General features: G+C 35.3%; 1 protein-coding gene across 1 annotated transcript; it reads right to left on the bottom strand.

The window, feature by feature from the left end:
• Positions 1 to 10,870: 10,870 nt before the first annotated feature.
• LOC145663565 (uncharacterized) lies at positions 10,871 to 17,758 on the bottom strand. The gene is made up of 4 exons (XM_081729672.1): positions 17,568 to 17,758; positions 15,112 to 15,493; positions 13,386 to 13,518; positions 10,871 to 11,007 (listed from the first exon to the last, which is right to left on the bottom strand). Exons 1-3 carry the CDS (start codon positions 17,730 to 17,732, stop codon positions 13,424 to 13,426), a joined length of 642 nt encoding a protein of 213 aa, XP_081585798.1. The 5' UTR covers positions 17,733 to 17,758; the 3' UTR covers positions 10,871 to 11,007; positions 13,386 to 13,423.
• Between the last annotated feature and the right edge of the window lie 1,628 nt (positions 17,759 to 19,386).

Genomic DNA, 19,386 nt, shown 5'->3' with positions numbered 1-19,386 from the left:
TTCACAAATGACACAGAATTAAGATTCCGATGCTCCTTGCATGTGCCAGTGATTGATGTGGGGCTACAGCCCCCTTCCACAAATCACGATAAATATCCTTAACAGGGACACACTGGAAGAAGCTATTTTTTTAAAATCAAGTAATTTGAAATTTGGCGCTGGCGTTTTTTTTTAATTCGGTATAATTTTGATAACGCACCACCTTTAGCGGCAAAGGGGGCGAAGCATAAGATTGTGGATCTTTATGAAAATTCCAAATTTTATTTTGAAAATGCTAATGAGCGTGAGATTAGTCACAAATGTCACAGAATTAATATTCCGATGCTCTTTGCATGTCCCAATGACATATGGGCTACAGCCTCCTTCCAAAAATCACAAAAATTCACAATAAACATGTCATAATATGTAAGTTGTCATTATTGCAAAACAAAACAAAAAAAAATATACAACAAACCTGGAAATTATTGTAAATGAATAACTTCTGTCAGTGTAACTGATTATGCATATAGCTTTGTTGTTATGGTGTCACTGGAATATAATCAAAGAATTTTATATTTTTAAAAATCAATTAGGGCTCTTTTTATAGCAGAAAATCTCACACACAAATCACCTACGTATTTTCTACACACTTAAGCAGAACCATCTCGAAATAGAACACAAAATGACAATGGAAAACGTAGCAGGATCAAAAAAAAAAAAAAAAAAAAATCTTAATGAAAAGTAAGATCTTAAAAATTAAAAGTGAGCTTTAAGTTTCAATATTGTTTGCTTTATTCGTAAAAAGAAAAAGCATGTATTTTCATTACTTCTTACACAATAACCGTATTATCCAACTTTTCTTATAACAACTTACTCGTATGTACTGCAGACGTAAGCCACACGGTTGTAATAGAAACAAATGTTTCCCGAGGAATAAGAATCAGTTGCTGGAAATTATTCTTTGTTGAAAACAACTCTTTTTGGCTCTACTATCACTAATTGTTTAAAAAGATTATTAACCTAAGTGTAAAACCCATAAAATCAACTTACTTTTATTCGGCATGCCCTCCTGAACTAGCAAGACATAAATTAATGCGATTTACTGAAGAAACTGTGAACACCTTCTCCAACATATCTGGAGTGATCATCTCTATACTGTGGAGAATCCTCTGTTTCAAGTTCTCTACACTGTTACATGATTTTTGGTAGACAATTTGTTTTAGGAATCCCCATAAGAAAAAATCGCATGGTGTAAGATTCGGACTTCTTGGTGGCCATTCGACACTTGACCCCATAGAAATAATCCGTTCCCCAAATTCCTCTCTCAAAAGATTTATAGTCGTATTTGAGCGATGCGCTGGCGCTCCACCTTGCATAAACCATAATTCATCACTTTGACCTAAATTTAAACGATCAAGTTCAGCAAATACTTTTTCTCTTAGTAGCTTTTGGTATGATGACGTTGTTACACTTCCATCAAAAAAGAAAGGTCCTATCACCTCAGTCGCAGTTATACCACACCAAACCATTATTCCTCGTTTGTCCATTGACACTTCTGATCTCACGTTCGGCTGTATCGATGACCAATATCTTGCATGTGATGAGGACACAGAACCATTTAAGAAGAATTTTGCTTCATCGGAAAACATCACTTGAAATAAGAACATAGGGTTTTCATTTAACTTCTCGATAAACCAGTTATAGAAATAAACACGATCACCATAATCACTTGCACACAATTTAGAAACCACTCGGACCTTGTATGGTTTTACTTCAAGTTTCGTAAAATTCTTTGTAGCGTAGTTTTCTTACTATTTAAGCCTAAGCTTCCACGAGCAAGGGATTTCCGCGGTGAACTAGTAACATATAATAACACCTGTCTTTTTGTTTCTTCTGTAGATACACTTGGAGATCTTCCTGCACTTTTTCTACATGCAAGATGGGCAGTGTGAAATCAATTGCTGCGGAACTGTTTGTACAAACGGTGAATTTGCATATCGTGTACTTTTAATCCGAGTTCTTTAACTATACGGGATCTTGTTGCTCTTACAGATTTTTCTCATAAAATGTACCATTCAATTACATTAGCTCGCTGATCCTGAGTTAAAGACTGCATAATCGAAGGACACTACAGTATGAATGCACTCTTAAAGTATACTGGAAACGACAAGTAATTATCAAATGATTAAGCCAGTCTATCCCCGAGATTCACCTACTATGTAATGTCCATTTCCGAAGAAGTCAATCTAACCCAGGTGTTGATTACAGACACGAAATCCTATTGAACTGTCAACACATTAACTCGTAAATCATTGGTGTATTGCGATAAGGAAAGGTCTGAAACTCTTGTCAGCACACATGAACAAGAAGTTGAGTCAGGAATTAGAGGGTGTTTTATAAACAAAAGTTTGTTAACATTGCCTAAAATCAGCTTACAGTGGGACGCCAACAAATGATTCGGACGTGTTCCAGTGCTTCTTAAACACACATCTCTTAGCATGCATTCTGAATAGGCCAGATAGAAGCATGGAAGATAATAAAACAAAGTGGTGTGGTTCTTTAAATGATTTTGGGACCGGGAAGGGGGAATTGAATCACTAAAGTGGTCGCTGGCACATGGAGGTAGCTTCTAAGCATTAATTTTGGTATATTTCCAAATATTTTGACGCTCACGGGAAGTAACGAAAGGTTTGAATTTTTCTTACTGCTTATCTTCCCCAATTTGGAGGTTTGGCGTAATAAAACTAGAAACGCATGTACCATCATAGATGAAAGGGGAGGAAGAAGAGGAATGGTATCGTATTTTCTACCTAAAACTGCTAATTTACAGCAAAATTCGTATAAATATAGAGCAAACTGCTTTCCGCATTTTACATTGAAACTCCAGTTAGGCCAATCAAATTTTGAGTTGACGCCACTAAAAGAGATCAACACATGACCATTATCATATTGTCGCTTTAGCTCTTTTTCTAAACAAGCATTTTTCGACAATAATGACAAATTTCACTTTAATAATGAAAAATATTTACCTTCTGCCAGTAGGTCCTTGCGTATAAGGACATTCATCATGAATTTCTATTGTTTTATGAAAGGGGATTGTAGCCTAATATCAGTCACTGGTACAGTCCGCAGCAAAAAAACCTGCAACATGAGCATATATGTTTATTGTGAAACAACGAAGTCTTTTGCTCCAAAATAAGTGTGCAGGGGAGGACACCGAGGTTTCTCCTGGCGTGATTCATGCCATTTAGACGTCATGTTGATTCCCTGTGCTGTTAGTAGTAGTTTCACAATAAACTTACATGCTTATGTTGCAGGTTCTTTGCTGCGGATTGTACATGGAAATAGCATAGGAGCATTAATTCTGTGCGCCTTGCAATTAATTTCATGCTCATTGGCACTACCAAAATAAAATTTGGAATTTTTATACTTCGGCCCTTATGCCTTCCAAAGCCAAAAATTACCAACCGCGCCCTTTGTCCCCTGTTACCAAAATAACATTTCAGATTTGGAAAATACGTAACTTTTTATTACAATAACGCCAAATTTCACATTAATCGACCAATAGAAAAAATCTTCTTCTGGTATGTCCCTGTTAAGGATATTTATCGTGATTTTTGGTGATTTGTGAAAGGTGGCTGTAGCACCACATCAATCACTGGCACATGCAAGAAGCATCGGAATATTAATTCTGTGTCATTTTTGATTAATCTAATACTCATTCACACTTCCAGAATAAAATTTGGAATTTTTATAAACATCCATCATTTTATGTTTCGCCACCTGTGCCCCCCTAAGGCGGTGCGTTATCAAAATAACATTCCAGATTTGAAAAACGCACACTATTTTGATACAATGACGCCTAATTTTACATTAATTTAAAAAAATACCTTCTTCTCGTATGTCACTACTAAGAATATTTATGGTGATTTTTTATTTTTGAAAGGGGGCTATAGCCCCATATAAGTCACTGGCACATGCAAGGAGCATTAGAAAATTAATTCTGTGACAGTGGTGAAAAGTCTGACACTCACTGGTATTTCCGGAACAAAATTTTGAATTTTTATAAAGATCCATCATTTAGTACTTCGCCCTCTGTGCCCTCCTAAGGCGGTGCGTTATCAAAATAACATTCCAGATTTGAAAAACGCATACTCATTTGATACAATGACGCCAAATTTCACATTAATTAACACAAATATCTTCTTCTCGTATGTCCCTACTAAGGATATTTATGGAGTTTTTTTTTTTTTTTTTACTTTTGAAAGTGGGCTGTAGCCCCATTATCAGTCACTCTTACATGTAAGGACATTGGAGCATTAATTCTGTGACATTTGTGATTAATCTCACGCTTACTGGCATTCCGAAATAAAATTTGGGATTTTGGTAACATATCACCCACCATCTTTCTACGCCCCTTGACCCCCAAAAGGGGGACCTTCGCAAAATAATGTTTGAGACGGCTTTACTAGCTTTGTGAATGAGTGTTTTTGCATTTTGTAGCAAATGCAACTCATTTGTTCCAAAATCTTCACGAATAATTATTGGAGAAAACTGCTTCTAAAATTTAACACTGAATCTCCCATAAGGAAAATGAACTTTCGTGTTTACACCCCTAAAAGGGGAACTAAACAGCAATTTTCTCTTATTTTCTTTAGAAATTCGAAAAATTCATATATTTCTCAATAAGAGTGCCAAATTTTACATTAATAGTGTATAAACTTCATCTTCTCCCAGCGCTGTAGAAAATAACACGAATTATGGACCAGTCTGTATATAAAGTTAGTTGGATTACTGATAGTGATGAGCGCAAGAGTCTTGGTCTTGCAGTTTTTGCAAGAGTCTTGCATGCAAGACCAAGACCAAGACCAAGACCAAGACCAAGACCAGGAATCCCGATGCAAGACCAAGACCAAGACCAAGGGGTGCAAGACCAAGACCAAGACCAAGACCAAGACCATACCTGCAAGACCAAGACCAAGACCAAGACTCTTGCGCAAGAGTCTTGCACAAGTATGGTACTACTTGATTTTTTATAAAATGTGAAAAGGAAGGGGAAAAATCATTACATCTTTCACGTGAACTTCTAGGCTCCAATAAAAATACCACCGGAGTGAATGTGTTCCCAGTAGTTTATGCAATCCATGTGAGTCGATCTGCTCCTGTAACATATAGCTACAGTATGTCGTTTTTTGAATCGGTTGTTCACGAGACGACCGACAGCATAATTCTATGAATTGTTACGTGCTATAATAACTTCAGTGTCTGATTTACTTTGGTCATCATTTGATCATTCACGACGGCCCATGATTGGATTTTGGGAAATCATTCGAAGAATAGTTGTGTCCATAAGAAGTGGATAAGCAAAAATAAAGTAGAGCATGTTATGGTCATGGTAGCTCAGTGGCAGAGCGTTCACCTCTGATACGTGGGGCCCTGGTTTGATCGCAGCTTGCACTATGTGAGCTTTTTTGGTGAACAAACACCCCGTTTCCTCGTACTTTCTTCATTCCACCATTTCTCATCATCACTGTTTCCCTTAGCCTCAGTGTAATAATCGTGGGACGTTAAAGCAGATATTTCATTTAATTTCAAAACATATTAGTGGTGTTCTTCTTCCAAAACTAAAGAAATGTAGTATTGAACATCGGCAATTCCGTACACCATAGGTGCCGACTACATGGGTATGGCCTTGGCTCTGAGGTTCAATCATCCAATGGAAATTTTTAATGTGTACTTATAAATTTAATATTGAAATAACATTTTCATAACATTGTCAAAAACTTAGCGCATGTGACCGCAAGTTTGATGTCATAGATGGATGCTTATACGCTGAATAATTGTTTATCAATATAACTTATAGCCCCCTTAGATATACGGCATATCTAGGATTCAACGATATAACACTATACAACAATAAATAATCTATATTCACAACTGAGAGTGATTTCGTACTTATTTCAAATAGCTTGAAGTTTGATGCCGTTATTATGTATTTCTAATGTAGGTCAAAAGTATTTATATAAATTGAGTTTACACAAAAATCATAAACAATTGAGTCGTTTTCAGTTTTCACTCAAATTATTCTAAAATATTGGGGACGCGGTGGCTCAGTGGTAGAGCGTTCAGCTCTGGTGTTTGGGGTCCCGCGTTCGATCCCAGCCCCCGCCAAGTTAACTTTGTGGTGAACAAACACCGTGTGTGTGGGTTTCCTCTTAGTTCTCCCGTTTCCTCCCACATTCTTCTTTCCACCATTTTCATTCATTTTTCATCATCACCGTCTCCTTTAGCCTAGCCGGCATAATTGTGGGACGTAAAACTCACAAATTTAATTTCATTTCATATTCTAAAATATTAAGAGGTTTAATTATTATTATTTTAATTTTTTGTCTCTTTTTTTGGTCAATATTGCAAAACATATCATCATCGTCATAATAATAGCTATTCTGCCATTATTGGCAGGTCACTTACTGCAGCTGAGAAGCTTCGATGACTGTGGTCCTTTGCTAGTCTCTTCGTCTTAACGTAGCAATTTTCTGTCTTAATAGCTTTCTTCAACTACAATCTCCTTCGTCCCCTCCCTCTAGCACGTCCCTCATAATACAGTTCCTCCGCAGCTAATGTCCTCCTCTTAATTACATCTAAAATTCTCCTTTTCTCCCCGACTGCTACTATTTCTAACACCTCATTCGTTTTCCGTTCAACCCAGCTGATTCTCTCCTTTCTTCTCCATGCCCACATTTCGAAAGTCTAATTGTTTCATCGTTTTTGCGTAATCCTTGTTTCTTCCCCATACAGTACATATTAGAATCAGTAAAACAAAATTTCAATATTTAATTGGGAGTTTGTTCAATACAAAGATGAGTTAATCGTGGTTGGAAAGAAAAAAATCTGACGCCTTTAGAGTGTAAAAATAATTTTGCAATTTATGGTATTTCAGTAATCTGTGCCGTCTTAGTTTTCTTTCATGCGTCTCACTGTCAGGGGTAGCCTCCCCAGTTTGGGAACCAGTGGAGTATTGGATCTGTTAAAGCATATTAAAATATTACGAAATGTGATTTATATTATAAGTAGTGAAGCGTGATCACCCATTGAAAAAAAAAAAGTAAAGGTCATCGCCTATGTTGTACAGTATCATCACACTTACACGAAGTAAAATATATTACATTTAGAAACATACATTGTATTTCCCTCACTATTGACGCAATGTAGGATTTATTATCCCTTATATCCAGAGTAAAATTTACTTATGAAAATCATAGATTTCTTAAAAGCAAAACTTGCAAGACTCTTGCAAGCAAGACCAAGACTGGGTGTGCAAGACCAAGACCAAAACCAAGATTAGGTGTGCAAGACCAAGACCAAGACCAAGACCGAGGGTTCCCGTGCAAGACCAAGACCAAGACCGCATGTGGAAGACCAAGACCAAGACCAAGACCACCCGGGTCTTGGTCTTGGTCTTGCATTTGCTCATCACTAATTACTGATCAGAGGCGAAAAATGCATAATGTTTACCGATTAACATTTACCTTATTTTACACCATAATACTGATGTTCAATACGGTATCTTTGGTGTAATAAACGCTAACATACCAAGAACAGTTTGTTGACTCCTCCTTTACATTACTACTATCTTTCAAATTACCTTTATAATCCTAATCTTTTTGTAACATGCATCGTACTTATGGGAGCTAACTGGTCGTGGATTATGTTCTGTTCTTCGTATGTTAATCATATACACCCTCCATTCCGAAAGAAACCGAACTTTTGAAAACAAATAGTACCACTAGTGCCATCTGTTGTAATATTTTACCGGTAGATGGCGTAGTCCCTCATTGACAACTGGTATAAATGTCATGACATTTGGATGCACGGCAACAAAATTATTGCGTTTCAACTGTCAGTGTGTTGTGTACATCGGTCGGAAAATGAGTTTCAAACAACGAGCTGCAATTGAGTTTTGTGTTAAACTGGGTAAAACTTTTAGTGAAACGCACCAAATGCTACAAAATGCATATGGTGATGAGTGTCTATCCCGTACGCAAGTTTACGAGTGGTTCAGCCGATTCAAATCGGGTAGAGAGACGCTGGATGATGACGAAAGATCAGGCCGTCCCAGAACCGGATTATCGGAAGAAAACATCGAAAAAGTGCGTGAATTCATCAAACATAACAAAAAATCGTCGGTGAAAGTTATTGAAATGGAATTAGGCATTCCTCAAACAACCGCATACCGCATTTTGACCGAAGTTTTGGGCCTTAAGAAGGTTAATTCGCGGTTTGTACCACACAAACTCACCGAAGACCAAAAAGTTGATCGAATTGCGCATTGCAAAGACATCGTTAAAAGTGCTCGGCAGGATCGAAACTTCTTGAAATCGATTGTAACTGGTGACGAGACGTGGTGTTTTGAATATGAGCCCGAAACAAAGCGGCAAAGTGCTGAATGGAGAGCGCCGGATGAAGGAACACACAAAAAAAGTCGCTTGGTGAAGTCAAAAGTTAAGGTAATGCTGATTTGTTTTTACGATTCAAAAGGAATTATCCACAAAGAATTTGTTCCGCCCGGCCAGACAGTCACTGGAGAGTTTTACTTAGGCGTCATGAAGCGTTTGCTGGCAAGAATTCGTCGTATTCGGCCCGAATATCGCGAAATCGGCAGTTGGACTCTTTTGGACGATAATGCACCATCACATCGTTCACGACTTGTAACTGAATTTTTGGTCAAAAATCACATTATTCGGTTGCATCATCCGCCCTATTCACCATATCTCGCTCCGTGCGATTTCTATCTGTTCCCGAAACTGCATTTGGCGATGAAAGAAAAGTGGCACGCATCGATTGATGCCATTGAGAAGGCGACGACCGCCGTCCTAAAGACCATTCCAATAAAGGACATGGAGAAGTCGTTTGACAACTTGTTGGAGCGTGCAAATATGTGTATCGATGCAGAAGGGGAATACATTGATTAATAAAAATGATTTGTTCCAAAATGTACATTGCTTTTTTGTTTTTTTAAAACGTTCGGTTTCTTTTGAAATGGAGGGTGTATATTAATCTTCCGATTTCCAGCCATCTCTGTTTGCCAAATGAAGTATTTCCGGATATTATTATTATTATTATTATTATTATTATTATTATTATTATTATTATTATTATTATTATTATTATTTACAGAAAGAATTAAAGGATGGAAATATGTTGTTGACAGACACAAGCATACATCGATGGAATTCCTTGTGGCTAAGTGGTTAGAACTTCGTTGTCTGTGCAGAAGGCCTAGTTTGATTATCGGTGGTAAGATACTGTGGTTTGAATTAAAGCTGTGGATCTACGTCTGATATAGTCTAGTAAGCTAGTCGCTGAAGCGACGTTAAAATGCAAGTAATGAAAGTATATAGACTTGGAAAGTGGAAGGGCAGTATTACCTTAACAGCACAATTACGTAGCAGGCCTTATACACATAGTATGTGCACAGTATGTGCCTTATATACTTCTGAGAAAGAAATCACATGGCTGGCAAGTGATAGTCACAGTCTATGTCTGCCCCATGCACATGCCTCACATGTACCTGGAGAACGTGTCTAGTATGTTATAGGTATGTTCCCCATGCCGTAAGCGTCAATGAACCACAAAATTACTCCCCGAAAACATGTTAAATCGCCTATGTGCATAATGTGTTTACATTAAGGTAACTCTAGACAACACTTTAAACAAGTAAAAGAACATAGAGCTACCCTAGGGTGAGCACGAAAAACTGTCCATTGGATTACTAGCCGCGTGTTTTTCCGACTTGGCTACGGAGGCGATGAAGAGAACGTCGCTTGTAGAGGGATAAATTATTGAGATCTTTTGCATTCGGCTAATAACAGTGCTCCTTTCACCGCATATATTCTTATATAACCGCTTGGGATCAGATAAAATCTGCTCCCCATGTAATTTTATAACAAATTGACGAGTGTCTATTTACTTTATTTCATGGTTCTTCCATATTCACTTTCAAATGATCGACGACAGTTGCCATATAATAAAGTTGATGCGTTTATTGTTTCTAGTACACAATCGCTTGGAAAAACCAGCAACAAATGTATCAAAGGTGGCAGATAAATTTAAAACACTTAAGTGGCGAATGCCTAGCACATCTTGTGCTGTTAGGATATCTGAAACAATATGCACCTAAAGGACGTACCTAAAACATGACAGATATATGTCTCAAGTGACGACATAAAAACAAATGACTGTTAGAATGCGAAACTGAGCCGAGTATATGAATGCTATGTTTGTGGCACATACTTGCAAATATTAATTAGGTGTAACAAGTACCTAAAACTGTAGGTATTGATACATATCTAGCACATGAATATCATATGTGAAAAGTATCGGGCACCTAAAAAGTAGCTGGGACACCTAAATGGCACAAGTTTAGCACATCTTGTGCTGTTAGGGTAGCAAAAGAATTTACATTGAAAAATTACTTACAAAGTTTATTTTGACTTTCGAGCTAGTGAAACGATCGTAGATCTAAAAACCCTTGTATAATACATAGGTAACTTAGTTGCAACGCCGACTTGCGCCAGTAGCATGGAAATATAAACCAACTAACTGATAGCAGACATCGACACTTTTTTACTTTAAATCTTTCAACACCCACGTATTTCCTTCAGTGTGTTTCGTAGTTACCAGTTAGAGAAAATGTGCTGCCATCTACTGTCGACAGTCGAACTTTTCCATTGACGTTAATGAACAACAATATATCTTTCATCTGGCTAAATGATTGTATCACTCGTATCCTTCTTTCTTTTATTTTTTGTAGCAACTCACTGTTGCTAATTCCCATATTATGCACTAGACAATGTATTGAAATGGAAGTTAAAAGTAAAAACAAACAAACTTGTATTTTTAAATTTTATTTGAAATTCTACAGTACAGAAAGGGAGAGGGGAAGTACATAAAATTTTGAAGGAAAAGGTTTAACTAATTAAGGTAAGGGTAAAGGAGGAAGTAGCTGCCTACTGTAATTTCGAGGTCCTGAAAAGACAAAAAATATTATTAGGAGTTTCAGGAGAAATAATAAACATTCTTAATAAACAAATTACGATTTGTTTAAAAAGAAAAGTCTGTGTATGACAATTGTCATACGTTTGTAATATGGAATATGTCTTTAACTAAATATTATTTGAAGATTGTATGTAATAAGGTTTTGCTTGTATTTCGAACAAAAAGAAATACACAAATTGGCATATTGATAAACATTCATTATACTTCTTTGTTTGTCGATAAATTTAACTAATAATCACGCATTGCTCAGTTAAAGCATTTTAAAACTATTCAAAAAATTAAATATGCAATTAAGCTTTTACAAAATATATTACTTGTTAAATGTAAGCTTTGATGTGAAACTAATTTTAATTCTAAAAGTATTTTAATTCATAAAATGCACTTTCTGAAGGATGCTTGCTGTTTTCAGTGGTATTTAGTATAAGTAACTACTTGGAGACCTTAAGGTGGATAGGATGGGATACGTTTTATATCCTTTATTTTAATTGAAGATGATCTTACAGATAAACCGGTATTAATAAATAGAAGTCAGGTTCTTGAATCATGAGTGCTTCGCTTTTATTTACTGTATATGTGGGTGCTGCAGCGTCGTATTCATTATAAGATATAGAACTATCTGTATTACTATAGTATTATGAAAAAACTTCATTAAAAAGAGTTGAAATGCAAGCTTATTCAATGTAAATATAGTTTAGTATATTTGATGAGTTTCTGGTCTCCATCTCTGAGCACGGCCTTAATACAGGGTGTCCGAGAAGTCCTTCCCTGATTACAGAAATTGATAACTCAGGCTAGAAATAAGATAGAAATATGAAACTGGTGTTGAATTGTTTACAAACTATAAAAGTTTTGGTCACATCAGTACACTTCCACATGAGCACCCTTGGTAGCACGTAGCACATCTAGGCGATATTCAATTTCCATCCACACATTAGCCAACATCACTGGAGGGATCGATGCAACGACTGTGGTTATTCGTGCGCTGCAGGGTTTCAAGATCTGGTACACGTGTTCGGTAGACCTCATCCTTGACATAACCCCATAAAAAGAATCCCAATTCAACACCAGTTTCATATTTCTATCTTATTTCTAGCCTAAGTTATCAATTTCTGTAATCAGGGAAGGACTTCTCGGACACCTTGTATGATGGTATGTATGTTCAGTAGTGTTGCACACGAGACAATATTTAGGGTTATATTGTATCAGAAAAGTGTAGTGAAAGTGCTTTTTTTTTTTTGCTTCGAAATGTATATTTGTTTCTATTGGAAAAGATTCGTCTCGTCCCTTATTTTGTTATGAAAATTATGTTATTATTGTTTAGAATTTGGGAAGCCCCTCATAGATCTGGAAAGTTCGTGAAGACCTTCCTAAATTATTCAATATTATCATGTCATGCTGAATAATTACGTAAGTTCATTGCTTGATTTGAGCCTTACAATTTGTCCATGATAGGTTTTTACATGTTTTATCCGAAGAAAATTAAAATTATTGGTGTATTTTTTATTAAGTAGTCTCGGAAGAGTTATTTATACATAATCTTTTCATTGTGTTTTAGTTATTTTTAATGACAAATGAAGGATCTGGAGCAAAATCTTTCTTAGTAGCATTTACCAACTTTTGTAGCTGAGTGATTTCAAGCAATTTTTCCCATGTTCTTCTGTGTTATCGTGTTTTCACTCTTGATTTGTATTGAACGATTATTAACACTATTTCGTAAAGTGATAGAGTTCGTAAAAGATACAATATAATTATATCATACCTGTATTAGAGTATTGGTATTTCAAAATGGGAGGAATTGGTATTCATGCGTTCTTTTCCTGTGCATCATATATTTCAAATATAATACTTATGGATTTCTGTTGTTCATTAAAAAAAAGTTTTTTAAACTACTCCTCAGTCCAAGTAGTCTATTTAAAAAAATAAATAATGTCCAATCTATTATTTATTGTAGACATTCTTCACCCTTGTGTTTAATGACGCTACAAACGCCATTTTGTTTAATATTCGATAACGCACTCAATATTCAAAATAGGTTGATGTTGATTGTTTTTTAACTATATTGATATCCATTTTCAAATTTGTATTTAAGACATTATTCTTCACTAATTTCTGTTTAGAACAAAATTTAGGAGAAAATATATGAAACAATAGTATTAAACGTAAATTTGATTTTAAAGATTTAGCAAATGCAGTGTGTACTTCGAATAATGAAGATTTTTGCTAAAGTTGATGAAAGATGATTTATTACCAGTTTAAATGTATATGTGTTCGTGACATTTAAACAATATTATAGTTATTTCGCTACATAAGTAACATGGGGGAAGTATTATATAGACATTCATACTTACATTTATCTGTATGATATCCAAGAAACATTTCCAATTTCTTAAGCGATAGCAATATCAGCACAATTTCTGTATTCTTCTTGAGGACCGCAGCCCATTCCAGATGTACCATCTCCACAGTCACCATATCTGTTGCCTGTTTATTTAAAAAAGAAATGAATTGTAAAATAATTTAGAACTATAATTATTACTGGTATCTATTTACCTTATGTTCCCAAAAGATGTAATCGTAGTTCAATTTTTTAAAAATGAATATATTGTGTTCAGTTATTTTAGGAAAATATTTTTTTTTTACACTAAATCAGGTACGAATCGAGAGCCTATTTTGGGTTATATTGTGAAGGTTAATACATATTTCTTATCGTTTATTGTTGCATTTTTGGTTTTAAAGTTACATGTTTTTTGCTTAAATTTATTCATGATTGAAGTAAATTAAATCTATTCACATATATAAATAAGGGAATGTCATTGGAATACATGAGTATAATCGACGATAATTATGCAATAAATATTTTCAGTTCTAAGTAAAAGTGACCTATAATTCTTTTAAATTTTCTTTGTACAACTAGCTAAAAAAAGAGAATGTTTTGAAGACAGTTTATACTAGCAATACAAGGTGTTACAAAAAAAATTCACAATATTTTGGAAATAGATTACTAACATCAAAATAAGAAAGAAAGTTCATATGGACCTATGGTCCGAAGTGGATAGTTCTGTAGTTGAAGTGTGACGAAAATATGAGAAAAGATGAACTTTAAAGGTTCATAGTTCCACTACTATAGTTCGTAGTCGACTCAAGACATCACTGGGGAACTAGTATGTGAAGTCTCATATAGCCTCGCTGCTGAACGAGACGTTAAACTCAAAATAAACTAGTATGTGAACTATCTAAATTTCTATGTTTCAGAACCTGCGGTACTTGCACACTCGTTTTTAGACAGGTTGTTTTGGAGTATTTGATCACTCTCTACTACGTTTCTAAAAATTGTGCATTGTTAGACATGAATATTTTGGATAGTTGACGTACCAGTTCCTCAGTGATGTCTTGACCCGACTACGATATGTCCCATAGTAGTGGTGCCATTAACTTTTAAAATTGAATTGTTTCACGTTTTCGGCACCCTATAACTCCAAAACAATCCACTTTTGACCACAGGTCCATATGAACGTTTTTCTTATTTTGATATGAATAATCTGTGCCCAAAATTATGTGACACACTTTTGTAACACCCTGTATATCCTTAATGAATTTGTGTAGTGTCATTCTTCATTTGATTCTCCCTTTAACTGCAGAAAAGTTCATTTTGTCGGTTATATCTATTTGGAAAATATTCGATCTAAAAACTTTACTCGAATATACATTTTCCTAAACTAGTCATCATTAAAAATGAATTTTTGGTTGTAAAATAACACGTATTAAAAATATTTTTATAGCGTGCATTTTGTTAATAAATTTCCCGTATTTTGAGCCTGCAATATATCAATTTAGACTCATTCAACTAATAAAATTGTCGATTTTATGGCAGTAAACAAGTTAAAAAAGACTCTTTCGTATTTAAAAGTTGCAATATATTACCACGATTTATGTTCACAAAGTTAAATTTGAAATTTTGTTATGTTAATTATTTTATGATGCCCAGAATTGGTCCGTTTAGAATGTATGCAAAGATAAGTCAAGCATAATATTAATTAATTTCGAAGAAAGAGAAGGAATAGAAAGATTGCTTACCAGTTCTCCAGAACCATTGGAGGACACAGTTAGTGCAGGTAACTCCCTGAGGCAATTTCAGGTCAACGGTGTACTCGCCAGCAACGTGTTCCTCCATGGTGAATCTGGTGCCAGAGCCATCGGCCAATTCCAAGAGGTGTTGGTCGAAGCAGTCCTGGGTCTCAAGGACATTGGGGTCGTTTCTGGCGCAGAGACGGAATTCGAAGAAGCCAATATGAGGAGCCTGGATGTGAAGATCAACAGAGATGGTGGATCCTTGTTGGTAGTTGGCAACGATGATGTTCTTGCCGTACATGCCACCAGATTCGTTGGGTCTTGGGCGGGGCAGGGAGTAGTCATCTCCACATTCTCCACACTTTCCACCATTCTTCACCCATTGGACCTACAATTGAACCATAGTAATTTGAAATATCTATAGGTAATAACAACAGTATCATGTAAAGTAATTACAGATCTCTATATGTTGTTTAAAAAATAACAAAACATGTAGAAACGTGTTGGGTGCAAGTTTGAACATGATATTTCGTTGTAAGTGAAATGTTAGAAATCGAGTAGTTGGTATAACTAATTTTTTGGAGACGAGTAATTAAATTTATTGACTTATAGGTAGACCCGTCGGAGACGTAGTAACTGTATAGAGTAAACTTTGATCTAAATGTATTAATATAATTATATCATTCTTATTTTTCATCAAAATCTATTTTTTGGGTCTCGTTTCCTAGTAAATGCGTTAAAATTTTTCTTAATAGTTTTTCCGTGAGTATTAATAACATTAAATTCTGCTAAAGATAGTAGGAGTCACATAAATCTTACCTTTACGAGAAGGATGACTGCGCTTGAATTTATAAGAATTAAGAATACGTGAAGAATTGCGACTAGATATTTATGCAACCTGTACCTACGCAGTGTTACGCGAAACGTACGCAGGGTTTGTATATTTGGGCTACGCGAAACGTACGCAGGGTTTGTATATTTGGGCTACGCGAAACGTACGCAGGGTTTGTATATTTGGGCTACGCGAAACGTACATTTATGAATGAATGGGATATGAAAATTCACCTTTAAAGTTACCGTTACCCGTGAAGATGATAACGGTTTGGCTCCATTATTGAACTCTTTTAAGATTATCGTTCTAGCTATCTATTGCAAAGAAAAAAGTAATTTATAAAAGCGTTTCCATTCAAGATGTTTCATGTGGAATGGTAGACTAACATACTAATATTACAATCTTATAAAGCCAACTATCATGATTCTAACACATGGAAAACGCGCCAGTATGTGCGTCACGATAATTCCTAATACTGAACAATCACGTTAATAGATGTTGCTATCTGCGCTGCCTGTGTGACTGAGGCCAATAGATGTCGCTAGCGTGAATGAAATGTGCCAATTTAAAAATACTGTGGCGTTTTAATTTCAAGTTGAAAACTATATTGTTACAATTCAATTTTTTTGAAATAGAACCAGGGTCGTAACCTTTATTTAGATTTCATCATTAGTATTTACGTAGCCCTGTGTTGATTACTATGCAACCCCCTCCATAAAAAAATGAATGCAGGTAATTAAAAATGTAATTAAGCATGCAATTAGCTTATAACGCACAGCAGATTGATGACCTGAAATATGTTTAATTAAAAGATACTCTGTTTCGAGACATGTCTCCTATAACCTCGATGCTGAAAATAAGCGTTAATGAGTTACGTTTAATTATAGATAGATTATATTCTAGCAGAAGCTAATTACAGATGTAGGAATCCCTGTAAGAAGATGAAATAATTTATGAGTTTTTCTCAACTCTTTGTTCAAGATCTCACAAAATAGTATATATTTTCTTCCTTCTAAAGACCTCCTTCGCCATTCCTATTCTTGCTTTTATCTCACGTTCACACTTCATATCATCACTAATAATGCTAGTCAGGTATCGAGAACTAATCACTTGTTCTATTTTCTCTCCTATTTCTATATTTGACACTGACCCCTTTGTTTCAATCAATATGACATTGGTCTTTCTAACATTTATTTTAATCCTATATTCTTCCTCATTTTTCCTAACATCTTATTTATTTTCTCCTCAGATTCTGCAACAAACGCTACATAATCTGTAAACCGAATACACCTACTCACTCTACCTCCTACTGAAGTGCTGTCTTCATTTTGGGGCTCTTTTGCACTATCTGTTCTAGATAGGGGTTAAATAATGTAGGCGAGAGATACGGATAATAAGAAGTAATTATTTCTTTATAGTAGTGTGTACCAACTAATTATTATTTAAAGAAGTAAGCTTAATGGGGTTTCGTTTCCATTGGGAACTTTGCGCATGATACTTTAATAAGAGTCTATGGTTCAAATCCCTTTGCTTAACTGTACGTTTAAGTTTTTCTATAGCTTCAATGTTCAAGGATTCTAAATATTAAGTAAAAGGAACTTGATGTTCTAACACAAAATGTATTACTTACGTCAAAGCTTCCACAATTCAGTCCATCATCGTTGTAGTTGGGAGGGACGTTGTATCCATCTCGCCACATCGAAGACCTCATGGGAGGAACGGACAAGTGTCCATGTCCTACCACTTGGTGGACCAAGAGAAGAGCGCCAATGAGAACAAGACTGGTGCGAGCCATCTTTGCAAAGAGATCTGCTGCGATAACTTTACCACCAAATTCTCAGTTCTTTTATAGCAAAATTTTATCAGATATGATAAATACGGTAGCTATTCATTGATTAAATTTTTAAAGTATATTGCAGTGATTTCTGTTCAAAGTGCAAGTGGAAACACGTGAAAATACGTAACACTTTAAATGGGCTCTTGAAAAATATGATAATAAGACCTTGACCACAGGTCAGGTTCTTGGTTAATGGGTTTGATAGATCTTGAACAATACCTCAGAGATGAGAGTTTCTTTATTAGATGATAATGAAAGTGTAACCTTCACATATAAGACGTAATACAATAGTGAAATATGTGAACACACATGTTAACTAAATTGTGTAATTACTGAAATCGTCACCAGCTCATATTCTTTTTTTTGTTACTAATAGTTGGATTCTGTTGAACTTGTTAGCTTATTCATCTCTCAAAATTGGTCAGTTGCTACGTTTATGTTGTGTTTTGTGATTATGGTTTAAAAGAAAGTTGGCTATGACATTAGAACAAAATACTGTGTGTAACTAAATATTCTTTGGCAGGAATCGATGCATAAACCTATCATCAGATGAAATATATTTAACAGGTGCTCATTGTCAGAATTTTAGATGGTTACATGGATATTTGTGCATATTGAAATACCTAAATAATTCTTTGAGGAACGTGAAAAATTGATGTTAAATTTCTACATTTTCATATTCGATAAAGCCATGCTTTAAAGTGAATGTCAGGTGTCGATGCAGGAATACTTATAATCCAACAAGGTTCAAATGAATGGAGTAGTCAGTGGCTGTCCTAGGCCCCCAGTGTTTTGAGTGACAAAGATTATTGAAGCTATTATTTATATATATTTTTAAATTTTTAGTAAACTCATGAATTACCTATCATAGTCTCGGTTCTGGTTGGCCCCCTTAGTTTTAAATTTCTAGATCCGCATCTGGAAATAGTTTCTCCAAACGGCATTCTCAATAAGGCGCGAAGTAAGTAAATTAAATAACAAATGAAAGTACCAAGTAATTTTGTTATTAACTCCATTTACTATTATATTCAAATATGAATGTCCGATCAGTGCTTTACCATAATTTGAACTATTCTACTTTGACACAGTGATGCTAATTTGAGAAAAATTTCCCTCGCCGTAGCGGGATTTAGCAATGAATTTTTTAAGGAGGCAAAAATTGAGATTTTATGAATATGAGATAAAACTACAGAAATTTAGCTTTTCAAGAAATGTTATGCTACTAAGCAGTACGGTAGTATGTCGAAAGATGGTGGCATTCTTTCCAGAATCCCACACACAAAGTGACAAGCTTTTCTCTTTTTGGGGGGAGGGGGGTAGAAATATGTCGCGTTATTGAATAATGTTGTTGCCAAGGTAGAAGTGAACGAAACAGTACAAATACTTAAAAACACTAAATTCTCTATTCCCATTGACGAGAGTACGGACATACGTTCAGAAAAATATCTGTGTTCTAGTGAAATACGTTCCTCCCCTTAATAGACGCGTGAGAACATAACTTTTAGAATAGATCCCTTTACGCGTAGCTGATTTTTCTGCAGAAGTTTTATACAATGCCTTCAAACTATAACTAAATTTCAAAGACATTTCTCTGAATAATATATTAGACATT

This window comes from Thermobia domestica, chromosome 11 (assembly GCF_964235325.1).
Source record: "Thermobia domestica chromosome 11, izTheDome1.hap1.1, whole genome shotgun sequence".
Taxonomy (NCBI): domain Eukaryota; kingdom Metazoa; phylum Arthropoda; class Insecta; order Zygentoma; family Lepismatidae; genus Thermobia; species Thermobia domestica.
The sequence above is the reverse complement of the archived record's forward strand: the minus strand, read 5'-3'. Positions and strand labels throughout refer to the sequence as shown.

Coding starts and splice junctions, on each gene's coding strand:
- LOC145663565 (XM_081729672.1), bottom strand. CDS start 17,732: ATGGCTCGCACCAGTCTTGTTCTCATTGGCGCTCTTCTCTTGGTCCAC. Junction 15,494..17,567: donor TGAATTGTGGAAGCTTTGAC/GTAAGTAATACA, acceptor GTTCAATTGTAG/GTCCAATGGGTGAAGAATGG. Junction 13,519..15,111: donor CCAATGGTTCTGGAGAACTG/GTAAGCAATCTT, acceptor TTAAATAAACAG/GCAACAGATATGGTGACTGT.